General features: G+C 39.9%; 2 protein-coding genes across 4 annotated transcripts in view; one reads left to right on the forward strand and one right to left on the reverse strand.

Annotated features, from left to right (window-relative positions):
• Positions 1–63: 63 nt before the first annotated feature.
• Positions 64–26,209, forward strand: part of ART3 (ADP-ribosyltransferase 3 (inactive)) — a 207,122-nt gene continuing 180,976 nt past the window's right edge. Inside the window, exon 1 of one of the 3 annotated variants that reach the window (XM_077882539.1) lies at positions 64–87. In XM_077882539.1, the coding sequence (XP_077738665.1) occupies positions 64–87 (24 nt within the window). Of the gene's footprint in view, positions 88–25,521; positions 25,675–25,694; positions 25,801–26,209 lie in introns of those variants that run through there. The other 2 variants (XM_077882541.1, XM_077882535.1) reach the window with 2 other exon arrangements.
• CXCL9 (C-X-C motif chemokine ligand 9) lies at positions 16,378–21,273 on the reverse strand. The gene is given in 5 exon segments (XM_077882516.1): positions 16,378–17,039; positions 18,063–18,116; positions 18,119–18,150; positions 19,329–19,455; positions 21,210–21,273. Coding segments are annotated over 5 exon segments (378 nt in total). The 3' UTR covers positions 16,378–16,938.

Genomic DNA, 26,209 nt, shown 5'->3' on the forward strand with positions numbered 1-26,209 from the left:
GGGGCGAGGGGGGGGAGCGGGATTACGGGAGCCTGAGAGTGTCAAACTTCTGCCACTGCCGGAATGTTCAACAGCGGTTTACACGAGGTTTGTTCTGTTTCCCCCTCTCTGGCAATCGTTGCTCTACGTAGCGTTTCTGAAACCTGAAATGCAATTTTTTTTTCCCCACACGTATCAGTTATCTCATTATTCTGACACTCCTATGAAACAGATAAGGATCATTGTATTTTTTAAATCCCACAGCCTGAGAGCAGAAACTTTTTCCTTTGGGAGTGGATAGACAGCATCATGCTATTTCAGAGTGGGGGCGGGGGCAAGAGCGATGAGGTGCGTAAGTCACTCTTTTACTATGGCTTTATTTTTTTTTTAAGATTTTATTTATTTATATTCATGAGAGACACACAGAGAGAGAGAGGCAGAGACACAGGCAGAGGGAGGAGCAGGGTCCACGCAGGGAGCCCCGCACAGGACTCGATCCCAGGACCCCGGGTCACGCTGAGCCACCCAGGCGTCCCTTGCTACGACTCCAAATGCCATTTGTTTTGGTTGCTTCAACCCACCGTGACCCATACTAGGGAAAAGGGTGTGGCCCGGATAAAATACAACCATGCTGATTGACTTAAAATGCAAATTAATTTGTATTTAAAGGACAACCCGTTAAAATCTTTTAAAGGATGTTGTTATGATCCTATAAGTATTCTTCAGCCAGAGTTTTATAATCAGATGCGGGTTATTCGAAGAGAACACATTTCTACAATTTCATGGTGTGCAAAAGCAAGTGTGATGAATGAATGAATGATTGAGTTAAGGTGTTGATACAAAAATATGCCCCATCACTCACTCTGCCAGGCACTGTTGCAAGCACTTCATTTGTATCAGCTTATTTCTCAGAAAAGCGCTCTAAATTAGGTACTATAATTATCTGCACTTTACAGAGGAGGAGATAGGCTCAGACAAATGGATTGCCCAAATTCATAGCTGGTGTGGGAGCTGGGATTTCAGCCCAGGCAGTTTTGATTGTAACCAGATGGAAAAACAAAAAAACAAAAAAACAAAAAAACAAAAAAACAAAAAAACCTCATAGCTATCTATCATCTGGTAACTGGTCTGGCATTAATAGAGGGGCAGTGGTATTCTTCTGCTTAAGGTAAACAATTTTAGGTGCACCTGCTACTCTGGATCTGAGGGTTGTGAGTTTAAGTCCTACATTGGTGTAGAGATTATTAAATAAATTTCAAAAAAATTTACAAAACACCAACTTCATTTCTGTCCAGGTCATCACAGAACTGAATAAAGTAAAAAAAAAAAAAAAAAAAAAAAAGAACTGAATAGAATGAGAACTCTATAATCACCTGAGCACAAACAGAATCAAGAATGTTGTGCAAACCACCATTATTTTTCAGCTATGTTTGGAAAATGATTATTCTCTTTATTAATCATTGAGTCACATACTTGTTAAGTTATTAAGGGGTAAATGTAAACAATATTTTTTTCTCTTTTTAAAGCATATTCGGAGGGCCATCTGGCTGGCTAAGTCTGTAGAGCTGGGGATTCTTGATCTCAGGGTCATGAGTTCAAGGCCCACCTTGGGTGTAGAGATGGCTTAAATGAGTAAATAAGTTTTTTTAAAAAGCCCATTCATAGATTTAGATTAAAAAAACGTTTTTGATTAGGTTGTATTAGGAAAAGTATCCTAAAAATGAAATATATTGAAAAAAATTTGTAATTATTTAATAGAATTCCTATCAAAGTCATAAACTTATGTACTATGACTCTTTAATCACAAAAATATGACAAGAATAGAACACTGAGGTCATGTCACAAACTTTTGTTTGCCATCTATATGTCAGGCAGTAGGGTAGGTACAAGGAATACAAAAATAAATGAAGCATGGGCATTTGTCCTCAGGGTAGTCATAGACTGAAAAGGGAGACAAATAGACAAGCACTTTTAAAATGAATAAAAATGTTCTTACAGTAGAGCAGTGGAAGCCATGGAAAGGACAACCCAGTCTAGAGGAACCAGAATGTTTCATAGTTATGGTACTAGTTGATTGAAATCCTGAAAGATGAAGAGTTTTTCTGGAGGAAGGAAAGAAAGGCTTTCTACATTAAAAAAAGAAAGAAAGAAAGAAAAAAATCTGGTGGATTTAAGGGATAGCTAGAAGTTTGGTGTGATTAAATGTTAGGAGGAGAGTAATACAGCAGGGAAGGAGATGAGAAAAGTGAGTCAGCTGAGGTTATGATATCCTAATGATGAAAAGCTTTCTGTGCTCATCTAAGGAGGGCATATAAGTTTGTTCATGAGAAAACTAAGGCTGAGAATGACTAACTGAATATGTATTTTTAAAATATTAAACAATGGCTATATTGTATGTAACATAATCTGCATATGTTTAATGTATATGAGCCAGATTAACATCAAGAAAACTCTAGGAACGCCTGGTTGGCTCAGTGGTTGAGCGTCTGCCTTTGGCTCAGGTTGTGATCCCAGGGTCCTGGGATGGAGTCCCACATTGGGCTCCCTGTGTGGAGCCTGCTTCTCCCTTTGCCTGTGTCTCTCCCTCTCTCTGTGTCTCTCTCATGAATAAATAAATAAATAATATTTAAAAAAAAAAGAAAACTCCATATTCATTTCTATATTTAGTCTTGAATTGGCAAAGGAACTTTCCATCTTTTTCTGATCCCAAATAACTTTTAACTTGAAATGAATTATTCTAGGAAAGAAAATCTCCTTAATACCTTTGCAGAAGAGACCCTATAGTAATTATAAAATGGATCAAATCATCTGGATTCAAATGGAATAAATATCTCTTTATTAAAGGCACCAAGACTGGGGGCTGGTTTAAGTTTTGATTGCATTAGAAGCACACTCTTCTTATATTTTTATTTGGGGCGCCTTTTGGGTGGGGTGGGTTATGATATTCCAGACAGCAGTTTGAACACATCTTGAGCCATTAAATCTCTACTACAAACAGTAGGAGGAAAGAGGGTGTGGAAGCGCAAATGGGTTCACCTCCCAGCTGAATTAGCTTTATAGAAGTTCCAAACAATGTAATACATTTATCTTCTTGGTCAGAACTTAGTGAGATGGGTAGTCCTACCAAGGAGTGTTTTGGCTGGGTACAATGAAGCTTTGAGAGATTAGGAAGGAGATATTAAAGGAAGGAGATAAAGGAAGGAGAGATTATGGTTGTTTTGAGAAGTAAGGAAAAGTTTCATGAAGATGGGTGTACTTGAGATAGGTCTTGAAAGCTGTATAAAGTTTTGATATGCTGGAGGGATGATACATAGAGAACAAAGAAACTAACTCAAATTGAGACAGGTAGTAACTTCCATAAGAGATTTGTGGAATTCCTTAGGGAATATATCCTTGTAAAATGAGAGTATTGAACAAAGCCATTCTCATTCCAACCTCATGACTGTTACATTGTCATATGGAGGTATGATCTATATGATGATCAATTGAAATTTTCCATTGAATTGATGCTAAATATACTCTATTCACTGATACAAAACAATAATATCTGGGGATGATGGGTTTCATGTGGTGGTGATATTTCTTTGAGCCCATCTAAGGTCAATACCTCTGCTTCCACAGGAGATCCCATCCTTTATTTTTTTGTGATCATGTATTTATTTTCCAGATTTATTAAGATGTGATGTAATTAGTGTATGAGAAATTGGCCATAAAGTGTACAATTTCATCAGTTTTGATGTGTGTGTATGCATGCACAAAACCATTATTACCATCAAGATAATGAAGATATCCCCAAGTTTCCTTGGCCTCCACCATCCCCAGACAAACACGCTGTTGCTTACTGTCACTGTAGATAAGGTTGCATTTGCAGAAATTTTATACAAATAGAATCCTACATTCTTCTTCTTTTTTAAGATTTTATTTATTTATTTGAGCAAAAGAGCAGAAGCGGGAGAGGGGCAGAGGGAGAAGCAGACTCCCTACTGAGCAAGGAACCCGATGGGGGCTCAATCACAGGACTTTGGGATCATGACCTGAGTCAAAGGCAGACGCTTAACTAACTGAGCCACCCATTATTCTTTTGTGTCAGACTTCTTTCATTTAGCATAATAATTTTGAAATGCATCCATGTTGTGTATGTATATCAATAATTCATTCCTTTTATTCTTGAGTAACATTTAATCATATGACTATAATGCAATTTATTTGTCCACTTACCTATTGACTATTTGAATTGTTCTCAGGTTTTGGCTATCAATATTTCTGTTCAAGTCTTTATGTGGACATACATTTTCATTTCTCTTGATAAGTGCCTAGGAGTGGATGGCTGGATGATATGATAGGTTTTATTTAACTTTTTAAGAAACTGCCAACCATCCTTTTCTTCCACCATTCCACTAAAACTTTTTATCAAGATCACCAATCACCTTGTTGTTGCTAAGTTCAATGGTCAGTTTCAATCTTTATCTTAGGTGCAGTATTGGATACAGTTGGTCTCTCACTCCTTCTGGAAACAAGTTTGGTAACTGGCCTTTGACAGCTTTGACTCTGCTTCTTCCCTAGCCCCTCATTATGTATGTTCTTATAGTGGTGGTTAGAGGGACCCTTAAATTGATCTGGTTGCTCCTCCAACTTCTCTCCTCACTCAGATAGATAGATAGATAGATAGATAGATAGATAGATAGATTGATTGATTTCATGAGAGACACAGAGAGAGAGAGGCAGAGACACAGGCAGAGGGAGAAGCAGGCTCCATGCAGGAAGCCCAACGTGGGACTTGATCCCGGGACTCTAGGATCACGCCCTCAGCTTTAAAGCTAATGTCCTCCAGTGGCAGAGGAGGCCATACATAATCTGATCCCAAGCTTCTTTCTCCTCTCCCATCACACTCCCCTTTGTCCACTCAGCCCCAGGCAAAATAGCCTCCTACCTTCAATGTATCACCCCTCAAGTCCTTCACACTTGCTGTTTCCTTTTTTTTAAAAAATGTATTTATTTTGAGAGAGAGAGAGCAAGCCTGTACAGGAGTGCGAATGTGGTGGGGAGGAGCAGAGGGCCAGGGAGAGAGAATCTCAAGCAGATTCACTATTGAATATGGAGCCCAACACAGAGCTTGAGGACCCTGAGATCATAACCTGAGCCAAAATCAAGAAATGAAGAGTCAGATGCTCAACTGACTGAACTACCCAGGTGCCCCCCCCCTTTTTTTAAGATTTATTTATTTATTTTTAGAGTTGTTTTCTTTTTAAAATTCTCACAGAAATACATTTGCATTAATTAATTCATTTATGATTTCAAGTTTTTAAAAGACTTTCTGAAATTATTTATTTTTTTTAAGATTTTATTTATTTATTCATGAGAGACAGAGAGAGAAAGGCAGAGACACAGGCAGAGGGAAAAGCAGGCTCTCTGTGGGGAGCCTGATGTGGGACTCAATCCCGGGGATCGCACCCTGAACTAAAAGAGATGCTCAACCACTGAGCCACCCAGGCATCCCTGATTTCAAGTTTCTATTTAAATTCTAGTTAGGTAACATGTTGTATAATCTTGGTTGCAGATATAGAATTTAGTGATTCATCACATGTAACACCCAGTGTTCATCACAACAGGTGCCTACTCTGACATAAGAACCACAAGTCTTGCTCCCTCACTTGCCTTAGGTCTCCACTCAAGAGACATCTTGTTATCAAGGTGACAAGATGACTTCCCTGACTTCCTATCCTGCCTCCCACTGCTTACCCCCTTCTGCTCTATTTTTCTCCATAGCTCTTATAAGGCTCTGGCCTAGTATGTATTTACTAGCTTAATTTTTTGTTGTCTGTCTCTCTGCCACTAGAGGATGAATTTAATGAGGACTTTATTTTGTTTACTGCTCAATCCTCCACAATTAGACCAATGTATGACACATAGTAGGTAATCGGTTAATATTTGTTGGATGAACAGATACACAATCTGTAGTGCCTTCTACCTCTTCAGTTGTGTGATTTGATTTATTAAAGTAAAAACTTAAAATATACATCCACCAGCAAAATTTACTTCAAGATCAGTAACTGACTAACATGTGAGTTCTAATTATTTTCTCTCTTGTTAGAAGCCAATAATATCAATCATGTTCAGAAAAGCCAAGTGTGTGTGAATCCTTTTCTAATTAAAATATCTTGATTTTAGAAACTATTGGATTAGCCACTGGAGGGAGCTCATGCTTTTTTTTTAAAGCAAGAAAATTCTATCATTTGATAAAATGACCACAAACAAACTCAACAGCAAAGTTCTTTTCAAGGTTAATATAAGTTTTCATTGTTCCTTATTTCTACCACCACCCCTCCTTCAATGGACGGTGAGAACTGTTGGGTTTGCCCCTGGACAAAGATATCAACCCCAGGTCCCGCAGGGACTAGTTCCTCTATCTTTCTGCTTTTTTCTTTGAAATAACAACAGCCAAGTTCTTATGTCAAAATCTTCCTCAAGAACCATCTGATGGTTTTTTACTTTTTATGTGTTTATACTTAAAACTTCAAAGGGTGATAACATTTTAGTTGGTTTTGAAAGATATTGGTGATTTTGTGATAGTGGGGAAATAGCTCCTTTGAAGATAAATCACTGCACATTATCAATATTTAATCTCATAAAAGGATAAAGAAACAGAGACTGGTTCTTATTCTTTTGCCAGATTTCTTGGGTGTGCCAGATGAAACCAACGCAGTTCATTGCCTTAATCTGTAAGATCTGCTGTTACTGCTGGGTTAATTTAGACAATGTAAAGACTATTAATGTTCCTGATTTTCATTGTCATAGGAACCCATTAGGAAAATGCCCATCTTGGGCCCAAGGTGTTCTGATACCATTATACATAATTTTCCATCACATGAGAAATATAATAGGCTGTGGCTAGTTTTTTGGATTTGTTTTAGGAAGGTATAAAAAGATTTTGGGGTCCCTTTTAGAAGACAGGTTACAAATTAAATTTAAATAAATTCAAAAAAGATCATTATGAAGAGAATCGGTGTCTTTAGGATGTCTATTTCTCCTCTCTGGGGAAAAAAAGACTAGTGTTAACAGGGGAGAAAACATGTAGTATGTGTAAATTCTCTATTTCTTTGCTGATAAATTATCCTTGCTTTTTTTTTCTTTCTATAAAAATTCGGAAAAAACAAATCTCTCTCTAGCCCAAATAATATGAAGGTTGTGTTGAGATATCCTCAAGGATCCACAACCTCAAGGATCTTACATATTTCAGGAACTAATAAGAAGGATGAGAACACTTCTCCTTTCCTATTTAGGAAGGCCACTGAAAGATGAACCTTCCATTGGACCTGTGAGCTGGAGCTGGGAGATAGGAGGTTCCTTGCTTCCTTTCCTGCCAGAAATATGGGTTCCACTTGTCTTTCCAACTCCCAGAGGCTGCTCTAAGGACATAGGCTTGAGATAATGGTGTGATGTTGAGAACACCTGCACAGTATATGTGACTGAACTCAATTTTGGTTTGGTGGGCAGGTGTGAGATCCATTCATCTTGTTGCCACCCAAGACAAGCCTAGTGTCTAAGTTCCCTTTGCTTATTAAAACTGCCACCTACTGGGCGCCTGGGTGGCTCAGCTGGTTGCACATCTGCCTTTGGCTCAGGTTGTGATCCCAGGGTCCTGGAATAGAGTCCGGAGTCTGGCTCTCTGCTCAGTGGGAAGTCTGCTTCTTCCTCTGCCACTCCCCCCACCCAGGGCTCACTCTCTCGCTCTGCTTTCTCTCTCTCTCCAATAAATAAAATCTTTAAAACAAACAAACAAACAAACAAAAACTGCTACCTACCAACCTGGTGTAACCTACCTCTTTCTTGGGTCTCTCTCTTTACCCTGATCTCTGGGTAAAGGATGCAGGTTTCAGATGACACCAAGGATGCTGCAGGAAGAATTGTGAATGTTCTTCTCAGTTATAAAAGGAATAGCATCCCTTCTATTGTCTGCCCTGAACCTGAGAGACCCACATAGGGTAACTGGACAATTGGAGACTCTTACCTTCAGGCAGAGGAATGGAGCAATGTAGGAACTACCTGGATATTACTTAGCAATTCATGTGATAGGAAATGGAGAAATAATGAAACTGTTTTGGCAGCTTCTAATTTCTACCTCAGTAGAAAATTAGCTATCAAAATAACCTAAGACCAGAGAAGTAGTCTTCTACTCAGAGAGGCCATGGGACTTGTCGAAAGTACTTGGCCAATGTGTGGCAGACCAGTAATATCTTCATTTCCAGAATCTTGGTTGTAGTTCCATCTGTAAGGTTTCTCCCAGTGTTAAAAGTCTGTGTTTGGGGTTGTAGGAGGGAATAATAAGGTAATAGCAGCTAACATTTAGTGATCAAAATAAACAGTATATGTAACCTGTGTCATTTGGGTTCTCTGGGAAGCAGGCACTGAGACAGAATTGGATGTGCCAGAGTTTTATAGAAGGTAACCCTTACAAAAATAAAAGAGCAGCAGCAGAATTGGGGCAGACACTGCCTCAGACTGTGATGCAGATCTGACTAAGTCTTAGTCAACCTAGTGGGGAGCTCTGATTAAAAACCACCCAGAAGGTGAGTCCTGCACTTGGCAGACATGACATGGCCAGGCCCTAGTATTCTTTTCATACTCTGATTGGCTGGAAGACCATGTAAGACCATGGCCTGAAATCTGGTGTGAGCCAAGCTGTGACAGCTAGAGGCTCTGCAGCTAACTGCCTTCTTTGTAGCTGAACAGTGAACTTTGTTGCATGGTGATCTGCGCAGCACACTTCCGTGGCTGCCATATAACCCAAGTGGCCCCAAAGTGCTCTAGCCTTCTGTATTTACCTTCAGTATCCAAGTAGGGTGATGTAAGCCTCTATTCCACCAATGAGAAATCCAATATTTTCATTGTTTCCCAATATTTCCAGAGTCCTAGGAAGCCTCACATTTAAAACCAAATGTTACACAGCAAATTTTTTCTTCTTCTTCTTTTTTTTTTTTTTTTTAGATTTTATTCATCCATTCATGAGAGACACACAGAGGCAGAGACACAGGCAGAGGAAGAGGCAGGCTTCCTGCAGGGAGCCTGATGTGGTACTCGATCCCGGGATTCTTGGGATCACAACCTGAGCCGAAGGCAGATGCTCAACCATTGAGTCACCCAGATGCCCCACACAGCAGTGTTTTAAAGCTGGTCATCCCACCACAGAAAACTTCCCACTGTTCTTCTTTACCTTTTACTCCAGCCTTCTGTCCCCTTCCCATCTCCCTCTACTGCCTCTCTTTTTGCTGTTCCAGGATCCCCAACAGCCTTCCTAACTGCCAGAGATAATTCCTGTTTCCTTATCATTCAGATAAATTTAGCTCACTTTTGCTTTAGTTTCCATTCGATAAAAACTCCTATGCCAATCAGGCCCTAATCAAAGGCTCCAAACTAGAGGCCTCTGTCTGCCCTGAGGTAAATTCTGCTGTTGATAATGTTATAGAAGTGATTTGATCACACTTTTAAGTAACAAAACTTCTTTTTCCTGTTATATGGTTTATTTTGACATTTCTCCTCTCATAATTACAGATTTTGGTGTTCAGTTCCTCCTTCTGGAGGAAGTTCAGTTGTCTGGTGGTTAAGAAAGGCTGTGGTAGGTGGCTGGGCCTAATCGGTTCTGTGCTCCACACAGAAGGTAGAGGCCACGGCCTCGTTCCCTCCAGATGGGGGCACCAGCAACTCTCCCCTCCTTTTTTTTAAAAGTGAAACAAATTCTCTATGAAAACAGTCAACTTGAAACAGTATAATAAAATAGTATATTTAAAGTATGAAATTTCTTCAATCATAAAGCAAGCTTTTAAAGAAAGCAAATAGTTATGATGATTTGACATCTTTCCTCTAATCTTTTATCAGTTTGGTCCAGTTCATAATGTTATTCACAAACTTAGATTTGATGGCTTCTTTGTGATTTACTTACTTCCTTAAAATGTTGACTCAAAAATCCTTGTGGGAACTGTAAAATAACTTGGCATCAAAATGCTTCAAATGATTTCTTCGCCCAGTGACTACCAACAAGGTAACTAACTCTATCAGCAAGGAAGGTTGCTTTTCTTCCCTATCACTTAATTTCATCTTCTCTCTATACAGGCCAAAAAAAATTTTTTTTTAAGTATCTGTAATTGCAGTCTCTCCCTGTATCTTCCTTTCTATGAAGAAAGCAGCTTTCTGTTTTCCCAGGAAAGATAAAGAAATCTCAGATAGCTTTTTCAATGAACTGACCTAGAGATCACTGGCATTTAAATTCAAAAGTAAAGTTTACAGACTAAATATTTTACTGATTTATTTACCACTTTCTCTAATATAAAAACTTTGTTCAGATACAAACTGCTTTCTGGTATAGCAAAATAATTTAAATTTTAAATCAGGGAACAGTTCTTTTTTTTATATGTATATTTTTTATTGAAGTGCAATTTGCCAACATATAGTATAACACCCAGTGCTCATCCCATCAAGTGCCCCCCTCAGTGCCCGTCACCCAGTCACTCCATTCCCCTGCCTGCCTCCCATTCCACTGCCTGCCTCCCATTCCACTACCCCTTGTTCATTTCCCAGAGTTAGGAGTCTCTCATGGTTTATCTCCCTAATTTTTCCCACTCAGTTCCCTTCCTTTTCCGTATAATCCCTTTCACTATTTTTTATATTCCCTGTATGAGTGAAAGCATATGTTTGTCCTTCTCCGACTGACTTACTTCACTCCGCATAATACCCTCCAGTTCCATCCAAGTCGAAGCAAATGGTGGGTATTGGTCCTTTCTGATGGCTGAGTAATATTCCATTGTATATATAGACCACATCTTTATCCATTCATCTGTCGAAGGACACCGAGACTCCTTCCATAGTTTGGCTATTGTGGACATTGCTGCTATAAACATTGGGGTGCAGGTGTCTCAGTGAAGCAACTGATCTGTTTACACAAGTGTGCCATGTGATTATTTTCACAGGTGTCTCAGTTTGGATGATAAATTATATGGATTCCCTACTTAAAGAAAGAACTGTTTATCTTTCTCACTTCACAGTCCAAAGTGAGCACTCCTGCCTGGCAGCTCTGTCCTGAGTTCAGGGAACAGTTCTTATTGTTAAAATTTATGACAGGGTAGTCACAGTAGTCTAGGAGCATTCTGGGATGGAGTACTGAGTGGGATGGGAAAGCAAGATTTGCATCATGAATTGGGTGGGAGTCAGATGGGGATGAAGAGTGAGGGGAGCAGCTGAATAAAAGAGCATCAACAAAGCTGAAGATAGAAGTAAGCATGGTAAGTTTAAACAATAGTGGTAAGAGTAGTTGAGATTAATTTGGGAAAGGCCTGGAAGAAAATGTAGGGTGAAACATGTCATTTAAGTAAAAAAAAAAAAAAAACAAAAAACAAAAAACAAAAAACAATACATATTAAGTACTTCCTAGGTGTCAGGCACTGCTCTAGGCACTGTGGATACAGTGGTGAAGAGGAAATTTTCTGTAGTCAAGAAACTCAAATTAGTGTTTGTGGTGGGGTTGGGGGATAGGCAATAACTACATAAATATTTTTAAAAGATAATCTCAGATTGTGATGAGGTTTGATTTATCAGATTGTGATAAAAGAGAATGAAACAGACAATAGTTATCAGATCTTTAAAATTGTGTGTCCCTCTAGATAAAATTATAACAGGCATCCTTTGCATGTGTGTTTTATTTTTGTTAGTTTATTTTTTTAAAGATTTTATTTATTTATTCATAAGAGACACAGAGAGAGGCAGAGACATAGGCAGAGGAGAAGCAGGCTCCCCCTAGGATCCCGGGATCATGACCTGAGCCAAAGGCAAACACTCAACCACTGAGCCGCCCAGGCGTCCTTCTTTTGTTAGTTTATATTTGCATTCTTAGTGTTATCTTCCATATGAATTTCTTAGTAGGAATCTTTTGAAGCCACTTGCCCATTTTGTGAAGGTTGCCTCAGTTAGCACTCTATTTTATAATCCTCATAATCCCGGTTGTAGTTTAGAGTTAGCCAGAGAAGATTGTGCCCACATAAGTGGCAATCCATCATTTCAACGCACTGGAAGTGACTGAATGACATATGTCAATGCCTTCCAGTTGTGGATGTCTCATTTTTTCTGCAGGAAATCTCCATGTAACACATGACCACCTGACAAATGCATCCAGTGAAGCTGCCAGTATCAACAGCTGAGTTCACAGATTTATAAAAACTCTTCAGCTTTCTTATTATTTAAATTTTTAAAAAAGATTTCATTTATTCCTGAAAGACACAGAAGCAGAGGCAGGGAGCAAAGCAGGCTCCCTGATGTGGGACTCCATCCCAGGACTCCAGGAACACTACCTGAGCCAAAGGCAGATGCTCAGCCACTGAGTCACCCAGGCACCTCTCTTTATTTTAATTTTTTTTACAAAAAAAATGTTATGAATATTCTTGTTTAATCCACCCCAGAGGGTGCACACATCAACTTTGGAAAGCACTACAATAGAGAGGGTCTGGGGACAAGATGGCTATTTCATTAAGGTTGAGAAGGGACGGAGACTCTGTGAAGTGACTGACATTTAAGCTGAAACTCAAATGATGAGGTAGGAACAGCCATGCAAAAAAAGTGGCACGGGTGTATCAGGGAAGCAGAGGCAATCTGAGTACTATGGGAATAAAAGGTTTACTATAGGAATCAGACTTTTGACAGATGAGGAAGGATCTTTGGGTATAAAAGCCAGGGAGAGTATTCAGGGAATTGGAGAAAGATTCACTGATCAATCCTTCAGAAGCACTGGTACAGCTGAACAAGTCAGAGCTTTTAAGAAAATCCAAAAAGCCAAATCTGTTCAGCTTCCACGCTGGGACTGCTAGGGGCCTACAGGAAGCTGTTGCTTCTGTGTAACTACTGCCTCTGTGGGTGAACTTCAAGTATTTGGTGGGGGGTTTGGGATCATAGTCACAAGGCCAGCAGTCATGAAGATGAACTGACCATGGAGGAGAACAAGGGCAAGCTGGAATCCTTGGGATAACACTGTGTCTGTCTTATACCTAATCAAGAGTAATGGCCATTTCCTCACTTCCACCTTCCAAATCTCACATAAGTGCCTCTTAGGTTAATTCTGACCTAGAACCACACACAGAAGAAGATTCTGGGAAAGAGAGTTCCCAGGTTAACCAAGCTGATATAGCATAATCCAGCACAAGAGGGAACACCATATGCAAAGGCCTGAGAAGGAAATGAATTCAGTATGCTTGGGAGAGAAAGGTAAGGCTGAGGCTCACAAATGAAGGGGAGGATGAAGGGAGCGTAGTCAGAAAAGCAAGCAGAGCGTAAACTCACATAGGGCTTTATAGGCCCTGGTGTGTTTGATTTAAACAGAAGTTACACCATTTTAAGCAAAAATGGTATTCTATGAGTTGTGCTTTGAATAGTAAGGAAGCAAGATAAAAATTGATTAAAAGTCACAGGAAGAAAAATAGGCTATTATAGTCTAGAAATGGGACAATAATGGTCTGGACTAGTAATATAAAAATGTAGATACAGAGAACTTGTCAGATGGGCTTTTTGTCTCGTTTTTCTTTTTTTCTTTTTAAGATTTTATTTATTTATTCATGAGAGACACAGAGAGAGGGGCAGAGACACAGGCAGAGGGAGAAGCAGGCTCCCTGCAGGGAGCCCAATTTAGGACTCGATCCCAGGACCCCAGGATCACGCCCTGGGCCGAAGGCGGATGCTCAACCACTGAGCCATCCAGGCATCCTTGTCTCATTTTTCCAACATTTTTTTCAGTCCTTGGAGGGTCCGTCTTGTGTATGAGATGTGGAACCCTCTGTTGCAAGGAAGGTACCACAGAGGCTAAGTGGTCAGGGAAGGTTGGGACTGACACTGAGTACTTTCTATGCATCAGATGTATGCTGGGTCTGTTCCTCACAACAATCCTGAATGAGGAAACTGATACACAGGGAAATTAAATAGTGTACCTGAACCAAAGTCATATAGATAATAAATGGTGGGCTTCTGATCTTAACCCAGGTGTCTCTGAATCCAGAATCTTAGCTCTTGCCGCAGCATTCTGTATTCTCTCAGGTTAAGGCCCTTGTAAGTAGTCATGTCCACTGCTACCTGCCTAAATGTCACACCTTTCTGGCCAACTCTCAAGTGTACTTCAAATGGTCTTTCTACATTCTTTGTGTATTCTTTTTTTTTTTTTTTAAATTTTTATTTATTTATGATAGTTACAGAGAGAGAGAGAGAGAGGCAGAGACACAGGCAGAGGGAGAAGCAGGCTCCATGCACCGGGAGCCCGATGTGGGATTCGATCCCGGGTCTCCAGGATCACGCCCTGGGCCAAAGGCAGGCGCCAAACCGCTGCGCCACCAGGGATCCCTCTTTGTGTATTCTTAATCTTCTTAGTCCACACTGCATAATATTTCCAACCTAAGTTTCCTGGACTCTTAAAGAACTTATCCTATGTTTAGATCTCCACTGTAACTACTTGAGACTTTTTAATATTTAAATAGATATACTTTCAGGATATGGAAAAGAGGGCATCTTTTGTTTCCTGGGTGTATATCTCATTGGAATAGCATTATTGTTCAGAATTAGGAAATAAATTGCATTCTACATAATTCTTCAAAGTCAATGTTCCTATAATGTAATTGTCATATTTTCCATTGAAGTTTTTCTTCTTCCCCAAAGAGCTCTTTAAAGGACTTCTATGTCTTTATATCAAGTATAGCCTATCTGACATAGAAGAAAATGAATAAGGACATGTAAGAATTACTGTTAAACATTAATAGTTGAGTACATGTTCAAGACATTTAAAAAATCAATATTTGTTTTCTGATCAATGGTCTGTTTATTGATACCACTGTCTTTTAACAAAGAAAATATTTGAAAGTACAAGTTATATATGCTGCTACTGCTTTGCACTTAATAATTATTGCTTAGAGTATACATATATATATATATAAATGATTAATGATTATCATGCCATATGTGTTATAGGTACTTAGTCAAAGTGGTCTCTGGCTATTTGTTATACACTATCCACTTTACTGTGAGACACATGGTAACTGGGTCACAAATTCAAATTACAGAATGTTTAGTTTTCAGGGGTTATACCGAAGGAGCTAGAGGGTTTCACAATTGGATACAATGCTGTTTGGATGGGATCACCTCTGGTCAGCATTAAAAATCACATGCAGTGTAAGAAGTGACAAAATCTGGCAAAGTAGGTGTGAGTTTAAATTCTGGCTAAAGATGTCCTCTCCTATACAATTCACTAAACCTCCTCTCCAAGAGGGTTTCCAAGCCCTGTTGAAGTTCATTGGGCACCAGCAATACCTCCACTAACAGGATTTGCTGCTCCCTCTAGTTTTTGGTATTTTAAAACCCACCTTTCTTCATGAGAGCTGGTGTGGTAATTGATAGTCACAATACTTTACAAATTCTGAAACAGGTTAAAAGGACAATGAAATTTATTTTTATCTAAAATGAGTTTTCAAAAGGTACTTGGTTTTCTTGTCAGACATAGAAAACTGAGGCTTGTCAGAAAGAGTACTGAAGGAATTTTTGTACTAGGTGGGGAAAGGTTGGACACCAAAGCCCCTTCCTACTGTAAGATTCTATGATTCTAGGTATCCTGTATTATTTTATGAAAATAGTTTAGAATATCCAGTGTTTTAAACATTTTCTTCCTATTTGTTGGAGAGATCAAGTTAACATCCTGTCATAAGGCAAGAATGCTGCATCACCCCCTATTCCTGTAGTGACAATGGCCTGAAGATAATAAATAAAAGAGGTTACCAGGGGTTAGACAATATGGGCTAGCCAATGTAGCCAGATCCTTCTCTCAGGAGATGGTCTAGTTGCCCTACCTGTAAAAACTGCAACAGAGAAATTATTCAAAACCTAGTTTATGGTCTACTAGGCATGGTGATAGATTCAAGGAAATAAACTGTGGCCCCCCTGCCCTCAAGGAGCTGACAATCTGGTTAGAGAAATAGAAAAAAAACATACAAAAAAATAATTAGAAAAGAGTTATATGTTCACCTGTGTGGCACTGAACACAAACAAGCAAAATTGGAGTTTTAAGATAATTCAGGTGTCCAGAAGGTTTTATTTAAGAGGCAGGATTAAACTGAGCCAAAGACTGGGTCAAACGAGGATGAGTGGGGAGAAGAGGCATGCCTGTGGAGTACTGGGTAAAGAGTGAAAAAGAGTAGACTCAGGAGTAGAATGAGAGCATGACCTGTGTAGCAGAGACAGACAATGAATTGTGGTAGGACAGTGAGGAACAGGCTCGACAGAAGCAAAGGTGAACAATAAAAAATAAAATGGTAAGCCTGGACAGGCAAGATGGAGTACCATGTCCTCAAGAGCTGGATATTAGGTTCTGAAAGCCAGGTGCAAGTGTTTTTCAGTGGTGGTCCCCAGAAACATCCAGCATGAGTCTCTCAGATACACTTTGAGGCCTGTAGGCAGATTCAAATACAGATGCTGATGGCCACAGCAACTTGGTGAGATCCACTTCAATTCCAAACTGCTTGGCATACTAGCAGGTGGACAGGCTGGGGCTTGCTGACACGTGCCTCAGAATATTCTCTGGAAGCTGGAATTTGTGGCCTGGGAAGTGCAGGGCTGCTCTTCTAGGCAGCTGTTATGTGTGGGGATGTGACTGTGTATAGGATGTGTTCTGTGCACATTTGTCCAGATTTGGGTGTTAAGATTGTGATTTTAAGCATGATGAAATTCAGTTAGTTGGCAGTGGAAGAACAAAATCAAACTATAGCCTTTAACAATTCTTAACATTTGGATTTTGAAAGCAACTTTCTAACTTTAATTACAATTTCACAATAATGCTCAAAATTTTCTAGTCAAATAAAAAGCTTATATATTAAGATGCCATCCCCTTTTGGAATAATTTTAGAATAATTAAAAAGAACCTTTTTAACACAAAGCACTTGGTAAAGTAGTTACTTATGTCATCTTCTTTTGATGAGGACGTTGAGATTTTTTAAGTTTTAAAACTTGCTTGCTTTTTTTGATATTTTTCCCCTTTCTTTTGCTTTTTCTTTTGGCTGACTTATGAGGAGAAGGAAAACAAGAGTAGTGTTTCTTTATCTTACCGTTTTTCCTTCCTTATATTGTATTTGAACTCTTCAGACTGTGGTTTTTTGGTTTTTTTTTTTTTTAAATCTTCACTCTCAAAGGGGCTCCTTTTGATTCTCTCTACTTCACTGACCTTGAAGAGGAGGCCATAGCTTTCTAACTAGTCTTCTTTTGTCTATTTTCCTGGCTTATTACTGCCCTTACTCCAACTCTGCTTGTCTAAACTACAACTTTTTGAGGCTGGTATTATTATCATCCACTTTTTACAGAGGAGGAGACTAAGGCTTGGAAAAGGTGGCTTACCCAAAGTTGCACAGGAGGTATGTGGCAGAACCACTAGACCATCAGACTCCAGAAGCCAAGCAAGCTCCTGGCTTTGTTCTACTTTTCTACCTCAATCTCTTCACTCCCTTCACACAAACTCCAGCCACAATTCTTGAGGCTCCCTGAACACAGAAAGCTCTCTCATAAGTCATGAGTCTTTTTTATACTGTCCTTACTCTCTTGGTGAAATACTTAACCTTCAAGACTCTAATCATATGAAAAATTTTGCCTAACACTTTTCTCCCTGCCCTTCCTGGCAAGTGGAAAGATTACTCCTTTTTCTACAATCTTCAAGATCCTGATACATATCTTTATTTTATATTCCTCACATTGTATTATAATTAATTGTTAGCACATCTGCTACAGCAGGGACTATAGCTTATTACCTTTCCATCTTCAGTGTCTACTTTTTAATTCAATACATATATATTGTACTGAATAAGAAAGACTAGCTCCCTCTCCTCATGGAACACGCTTCTAGTGCAGGACATAGATAAGTGATACTATACACAGGAATATAATTATACTTCACAGTGATGACATTATTCTAGTAAAAAGTAGGAGCACAATAATATTTTTAAAAAATGTATCCTTAAAGGAACTACATGGATTTCTTGTCTTCTAAAGTTAACTTATAAATGAAAGAAAATTTTGTTCTTCCTGGTCACTGACCTGTTTTTCCCACTCTTTAATTAATTCTTTCACATCTGCTGAATCTGGTTTAGACATGTTTGATGCCCATTATTCATAGTCGCACTGCCAAGGAAATAGCAACAGATTTTTTTAACTTTCAATAATTTAAATGTCTCACCTTAACCCCAGAATTCAATCCCCTAATTAGAATGTATTTGTGTCATCCAAATAAGCGTCTGAGACTTCCAGTCTTCCTTCCTGTTTTTTTGGTGTTTTTTAGTGAATGATGAGACTTAGGTAAATTTCTAGGATAGTATACAACTCTAATTTTATTTTATTTTATTTATTGTGTTTTTTTTAAAAAAGATTATTTATTTATTTATTCATGGGAGACACAGAGAGAGAGAGAGAGAGGCAGAGACACAGGCAGAGGGAGAAGCAGGCTCCACGCAGGGAGCCGGACGTGGGACTCGATCCCAGGTCTCCAGAATCACAACCCGGGCTGCAGGCGGCACCAAACCGCTGCACCACCAGGGCTGCCCTTCGAAAAGTACTTTTAAGGTTTTATTTAAATTCTAATTAACATATAGCATAATATTAGTTTGGGGTGTACAATGTAGTGATTCAACACTTCCACACAACACCCTGTGAAAGTTTATTACTAATAGGAAAAAACTAAAGACATAATATGGCCACAGTAGCAGTTTGATTTCAATAGCAAAAACTTGGCAATAATTTACATTTAGGCATTGCTCATATAGATTATGGTACATTCATATGATGGAATATAATTTGGCCATCAGGAATGACATTATTAGAAAAAATGGTATTACAGAAGATTTACTGACATGAGAAAATGTTCATAATATAGTGTTAATGAAAAAGCAGGCTAGAAAAGAGTATGTAGCCTATAATTTTATTTTTATGTTTATATATATATATTATGTATGCATATATATGCTGTGTCTGTATATATACACAGATGCAAATGAGGGAGATTTGGAAGACTATAGGCCAAGGGGTGACCAGTATCTGTCACTGGTGGTAGAAATATAAAGGATTTGTGTTTTCTTCTTTTAACTGCATTAAATATTTTCTACATGCTTGGTGATATAGTATCCTTAGTTTTAATGTTTACTAGATATTCCTTGTTTAGAAGAAAAGAAGTAGACCACACTTATGGAGGGACAACTATCTGAATTTTAAGTGTCTATATAGCCAAGTGTTCTAAGGGTGATATTCACACTAAATTTGATGTTCTGCCAACATGGTGCATATATGTTGGATGAGTTTTTACTTACATGATTTCAGTTTTTTCACAAGAAGAGCTTGGGGCAAATTGTTTAATGTCCTTTAGGAATTTTGACTGGATTGTTCCTTGGCTGGTGGTGATGCAGGAACAGCGTCTATTCCTCATTATTGGGGTTCCTAAAAGAAAAAAAGGTAGAACACATTGATTTAAGGCAATGTCTCAATTTAGGTGATCCATCAAAATGATACATTTGATTTAGTCATGATCATTACTGTCCTTTTTTGAGTATGTTTGTTGGGGAATGTGATTTAAAAAAACCAAGTTACCACCAATTGACCTGTGAGCTGGACCTTGGCACTTGGGAGACACCTCTTCCTCTCCCCTGTCCTTAGAATGTGGGTTCCACTTGCCTTCCTGGCTCCCAGAGCCTGCTCCAAGGCCTTAGCTTTGAGATGGTGACATGATGTTGAAAATAACCTGCACTGTATACATGACTAAGCCCAATTAGGGCCTCTTTAAAAGTTTTTAAGATTTGGTGGGCGGGTGCAGGGATCCATTCGTTTTGTTGCTGCACAAGACAAGTCTCATATGTAAGTTCCCTTTGCTATTAGTAAAACTGCCACCTACCAACCTGGAGTGGTCTGTCTCTTTTTTTGGTCTCTCCCTGATCTCTGAGTAAGGGGGCCAGTTTTAGATTATACTAAAAAAGCTCCTGAGAGAATGAACCTACGCTGTTAATCATTATCACAGACTTTTGAAAGAGGTATTATCTCCATTTTATAGATAAAGAAGCAAAGATTCAAAGAAGTTATGTAAAGAACAAAGTCATTCAGCATTTAGAGGGCAGGTGCAGGGTTTCAGCTCAGGTTTTTTTGAGTCCAAATGTATTGCGTTGCTCTTAACTACCATATCTTATCACTGTAGGAAAGGAGATTTACACGATATTTAATAAATACCAGGTCACACACACAAATACCTGATTTCTGTGTGCTATGTGGGCCACAATTTCTTAAGCAACTCCCAAAGCCATTTATTGTCTGACCTTAGTAGAATGGAGTTGGTGTTGGTTTGGACAGAAAGCTCTACTCAGAATAACCAATTATAACCACCAACCTCATCCTCCCTACTGCCTTGCTTTTCAATAGTACTTTAAACTCTTAAAAACTTTTTGAAATATACTATCTTCATTCCTTAATTCTTTAATTTGTTCGACATACATTTACTCAGTGCTTATACACTATGTGTTGTGTGGTAGGTAGAAAAAGCCTAATTATAAAATCTACATTTGGGGGATCCCTGAGTGGCTCAGTGGTTTAGCGCCTGCCTTTGGCTCAGGGTGTGATCCTGGAGACCTGGGATCAAGTCCCATGTCGGGCTCCCTGCATGGAGCCTGCTTCTCCCTCTGCCTGTGTCTCTGCCTCTCTCTCTCTCTCTCTCTGTGTGTGTGTGTGTGTCTCTCTCATGAATAAATAAAATCTTTTATTAAAAAAATAAAATAAAATCTACATTTCACAGCTGAGGAAACACTTCTAGAAAAGTTCAGTAATTTGCCCAAAGGTAGTAAACAGACCTCTCTGATTATTGGACCCTTAATTGGTTAATTACAGATATACTTACCAAGAAACAATATCAGGGTTACAAAAATAATTTAAGAGACAAACTCTTTGATCTCATTACCATCCAGTTCAATATTCACTGAACACTTACTACATACTAGGAATTCACATACCTGGTCTGAGAAGATTTATGTTTGGCTTAGCAGGCCTCAGATATGAACTTTGGATAATGAATTACATCACTGAGAAGCTTTAATGAATTACTCATATCACTTTCTGATGTATGCAGTCAACTTTATTGGGCAAATCAAGAGACTTTTATAGCAATTTGCATCTCTGACTTTCCTATCCTAATGTAACTCAAAACCTCTTACCTTGACCTCCAATCAGAGTCAGGAAGATGATACTCAACAAAAGAGGAACACCACCTTTCTTCATATCAGTAGAATGGAGTTCTACTGATTCACTCCTGTATTGTATTTCAAACCTGAGAATTTCTTTAGAGAACATGCTCTTGGAATCATTTATTTGGGAAGTCCACTTCCCTCCTAAACTCTGGCTGGTGTTCTTGGCTGACTTAGCTAAACTGACCACAAACTTAACTGTGTTGGGGGAAACCCAACTCTCAGATCCAAGGGAATTTCTGCATGTTTTATTTCCATTTCACATAAATGGGTAGTTTATAGTAAGGATATGAAATGAGCATCATTGGCAGCCTTTAGCCCACTTGTAGCTGCTCACCTGGGTGAAGAATAGGTTACATAATAAATATAATATTATACAACAAGGGTTGGAGTATTGTTTCCGAATGGAAAATACTAAAGTCCAGATAAATAATATATTTTCCCAATACTTTTAATATTTACACAATATCCTTCTGTATAATAAATAGCTACATTTATTTTTTTCTCTATCAATCTTAAACAATCAGCATCTTAATTTCCCCAGGGACCAAGTCATTTTCTATGTAAGCTCATTTTTAAAAAAATATTTTGTTTATTTATTTGGGGGGCAGGCAGAGAGCATGAGCAGGGGCAGGGGCAGAGGGAGAGTGAGAAGCAGACTCCTTGCTGAGCAGGGAAGCAGATATGGGGCTTGATCCAAGGACCCTGGGATCATGACCTGAGCCGAAGGCAGATGTTCAACCAATTGAGCCACCCAGGTGCCCCTCATTTTGTTTTTTTCTATCACTGCTGCTGCAGTTTATTATTTTTTAAATGGCTAAACTAGTTAGTATAGAAAGTAGTGGAAAAAAAGACAAATGAGACCACAACAAACTTAGAAATTTTTATACATCAAAGAAAATGATAAGAGTAAAAACAGAACTTATGGAATGGGAGAAAATAATTTCAAATCACCTATCTGATAAGGAGTTAATATCCAAGGAACTTCTGTACACAACAACAAAAACCCCCCACACAACTGGATTAAAAAGTGGGCAAAGACTTGAATAGACATTGCTCTAAAGAAAATATACAAATGGCCCATAAACACATGAAAAGATGCTCAACATGACTAATCATTAGAGAAAAGCAAATGAAAACCACAGCAGATATCATCTCATACCCATCAGGATGCCACTATCAAAAACCCAAAAAATCACAAGTGTTGGATGGAAAGGAGTGTGCAGCCATTATGGAAAACAATATGGAGTTTTCTTAAAAAATTAAAAATTGAATTACCATTTGATCTAGCAATCCCACTTCTGGGAATATGTACAAAGGAATATGGAGCAGGATCTTGAAGAGATATTTGCACATGCATGTTCATATCAGCATTATTCAGAATAGTTAAGAGGCACAGCAACCCAAATGTTCAGACATTTGAATGGATAAAGAAAATGTAGTATCTACATGCAGTAGATTATGTTCTCTTAAAAAAGGAAATCTTGTCAAATGCTACAAAATGGATGAAGCTTGAGGATATTATGCTAAGTGAAATAAGCCAGTCACAAAAGGACAAATACTCATATGAAAAATCTAAAGTCAAATCTTAGAAACTGAAATTGGGAAGGTGTTTGCAAAGGGCTGGGGGAAAGGGTGAGGTGAAATTAATCCTTACTGGGTGTAGAGTTTCGGTGTCACAAGATCAAAAAGTTCTAGAGATCTGTTGTATAACTGAGTATACTAAACAGTACTGAACAGTACACTTTAAAATGGTTAAGATAAATTTGATGTTAAGTGTTTTATTTATTTATTTTTAAAGATTTTATTTATTTATTCACTGTGAGATTATTCTTTGTGTGTGAGACACAGAGAGAGAGAGAGAGGCAGAGAGACAGGCAGAGGGAGAAGCAGGCTCCATACAAGCAAGGGGCCCAAAGTGGGACTCGATCCCGAAATTCCAGGATCACACCCTGGGTCAAAGCAGGCGCAGAACCGCTGAGCCACCCAGGCATCCATAAGTGTTTTATTTTAACCACAATAATAAAATAAAAAAGGCGTAAAGGACCTGTTACATGCAATGTGGACCCAAATTAAAAAATAACTAAAACAGAAGTGTATTTTTTTAATTAATTAATTAACTAATTAATTAATTAATGATAGTCACAGAGAGAGGGAGAGAGAGGCAGAGACATAGGCAGAGGGAGAAGCAGGCTCCATGCACCGGGAGCCCGACGTGGGACTCGATTCCGGGGCTCCAGGATCGCGCCCTGGGCCAAAGGCAGGCGCTAAACTGCTGCGCCACCCAGGGATCCCCAGAAGTGTATTTCTCCCTGACAGAGGCAGGTGAATCTAGGGTTTTTTTTTTTTTTTTCCTAAAGATTTTATTTATTTATTCATGAGACAGACAGAGAGAGAGAGAGAGAGAGAGAGAGAGAGGGAGAAGCAGGCTCTATGCAGAACCTGATGTGGGACTCAATCCCAGTTTCCAGGATCATGCCCTGGGCTGAAGGCAGGTGCTAAACCGCTGAGCCACCCAGGCTGCCCTGAAACTAGGGTTTATACGGTGGTTCTCCTTCATTGTACTCTCCCAGGCTCCTTCTATCATCTGCTCTATTGCCACTGCGAGGTTGGTGTCTCCATGCACATGGCTCAAACGGGCTTGCCACCATGCCCACTTTCCAAGGACAGGATGGTGGGAAGGCAGAAAAAGGTCTTAAAATGTTCCTTAGTTTTAGACCTATCCTGGAAGTTGCTCTCATCACTTCCCATGGACCAGAATTTATGAGTATGGCCACACTAGCTGCATAGGAAATTAGGAAATGTGATGTTTATTCTGTTTGATCCACTAAAATTAGGAGGTTCCATTACTGCAAAACAACATTTTTTTAAAGTTGTAATTTAAATTCCAGTTAGCATACAGTGTGATATTAATTTTAAGTATATAGTATAGTGATTCAATAATTCCATACATCACCTGGTGCTCAACATGAGTGCACTCCTTAATCCCTATCACCTATTCAATCCATTCCTCACCCACCTTCCTTCTGGTAACAGTTTGTTCTCTATAGTCGAGTCTGTTTCTCGGTTTGCCTCTCTTTTTTCTCCCTTTGCTCATTTGTTTTATTGTTTAAATTCCGTTTATGAGTGAAATAATATAGGATTTATCTTTCTCTGACCTATTCTGCATAGCATAATATTCTCTAGTTCCATCCATGTTGTTGCAAATGGCAAGATTTCATTCTTTTTTATGGCCAAATAGCATTCCATAGTATACATATACCTCATTAAAAAAATCCATCCATCACTTTATATAAATAAATAATTAATAAATAAGACTTTGTTGGGTAGGATTAAACTTTAGTGGGCTACTACTCAGTGTATTATCTAAGATCTTTTAAGTCTGCCCAAGGACGAAATTTGGCCCCTTGTGGGCAATCTCTTTCCTCACCCCTTTGAGAATGCATGTTGTAGGATAATGGGGAACAGGGAACAGATATTACCACTTTCTGTAACATGGTGTACAGTTTTGGATGGAGTTTTTAGATTATTAATGCACAAATATTCTTTGAAGAAAACTGTGGTGACCATTGATACAGCTTATTCACTCAGTTATGCTTAATCTTGGTAATGACCGCGGCCATGCATAGAGTGGAGGTGGCTTTAGGTCTCAGCTTTGCTACCTAATGACTGCAAAATACAACCACAAGCCTCGGTTCCATCTGCAAATAAAACTACGCCAACAAGCCATTGCCAATTGCAAAGTACCAGAAGGCTAGAGATCATTTTTTTCTAGCAAAGAAAGGGAGGCGGAAATTTCTTAGGATAAATACTAAGGTCCAGCATGGCTTGCCCTTGCCTACCTTTTGGACTCTGCTCCCACACCCCTTCTTCCCTCCATTCTTCAAAAGGGTCAATGCCTCCTTCCCATTGCGCTGTTTTTTGCTCATGCGGCTTCCCTGCCTCAAATGCCAGGTCTGCTCTGCCTTCTTCCCCTACAGGCAGTCTTACCCACCTTAGATACCCAGGTTGGCATCTCCCCGGGGAAGGCCTTCCTGACCGCCCTCGCCCCCGACTCAAGATCCCACATACGCTCTCACAGCGCCACGTGCCGACATCGAAGGCAGCGGCACCTTCGGCCGGCAATGCAGCGGCCCAAACTCCTTCGGCCGCCATAGCAGGTTAGACTTTGGAGGATGCACGCAGGTCCCGGAGCCTGGCGCACGCGCACTCCCGGCCCGCCTCCACACCGCGCATGCGTACAGCCTCCGGGGGCGGGGCCTGTCAGACCAGCTGACCTCCCGGGGGCTGAGGTGCGCGCACTGCGCATGTCCAGACCGCCGGCTTCCAGAACTTTCAGCGGGGCCGGGACAGGCGCTGCGGTCGCCGCTCGTGCTGCCGCTGCCTTCCGTTGCTGCCCGCGCTGATTCCGCCGGAGGAGCACGAGGAGAGAAAGGTAGTGGTTGTGCTCGTTGGGATGGCTCCGCTCTGGCCCCTGTGCGGCCCACAGACGGCTGACCCCGCCGATGCGTTTCCTCGAGGGGCCGCCATGCCTGTTTCGCTGTTTCCACACGAGGCCCAGGTTGACGCCGGAAGGGCTTGGTTGCGGGGTCTGCGGCCGCTGGGCGGGCTTGAGGAGGGCCCTGTACGGTGACTGGGACGAGGTGTTCGCGGGAGGAGAAAAGCGGTGCCAGGGTCTTGCGGCCTAGGAGCCCCTGAGGCTCACCTTGTTTTTTTTTTTTTTTTTTTTTTTCCTGTTTTTTTTTTTTTCTTTTCACCGTGTTTCTTACACAGACGGGGCTAATTTATTCTGTGAACGGACTTAACAGGAGGCCCCGGCTGACCGGCCGGCCTAGTCCGTACGAAGCGACCCGTGGACACCCCGAGGGCTAGGCCCGCAGCCGGCCTGTGCGGTCTCGCGTTAACCATGAGGCCCTGCGGGAGTTCTCTTGAAAGCTCTGAGGAAAAAAACTTTTCTGCCTGGGCAGGCC

Source organism: Canis aureus, chromosome 33 (genome assembly GCF_053574225.1).
Source record: "Canis aureus isolate CA01 chromosome 33, VMU_Caureus_v.1.0, whole genome shotgun sequence".
Classification (NCBI taxonomy): Eukaryota; Metazoa; Chordata; class Mammalia; order Carnivora; family Canidae; genus Canis; species Canis aureus.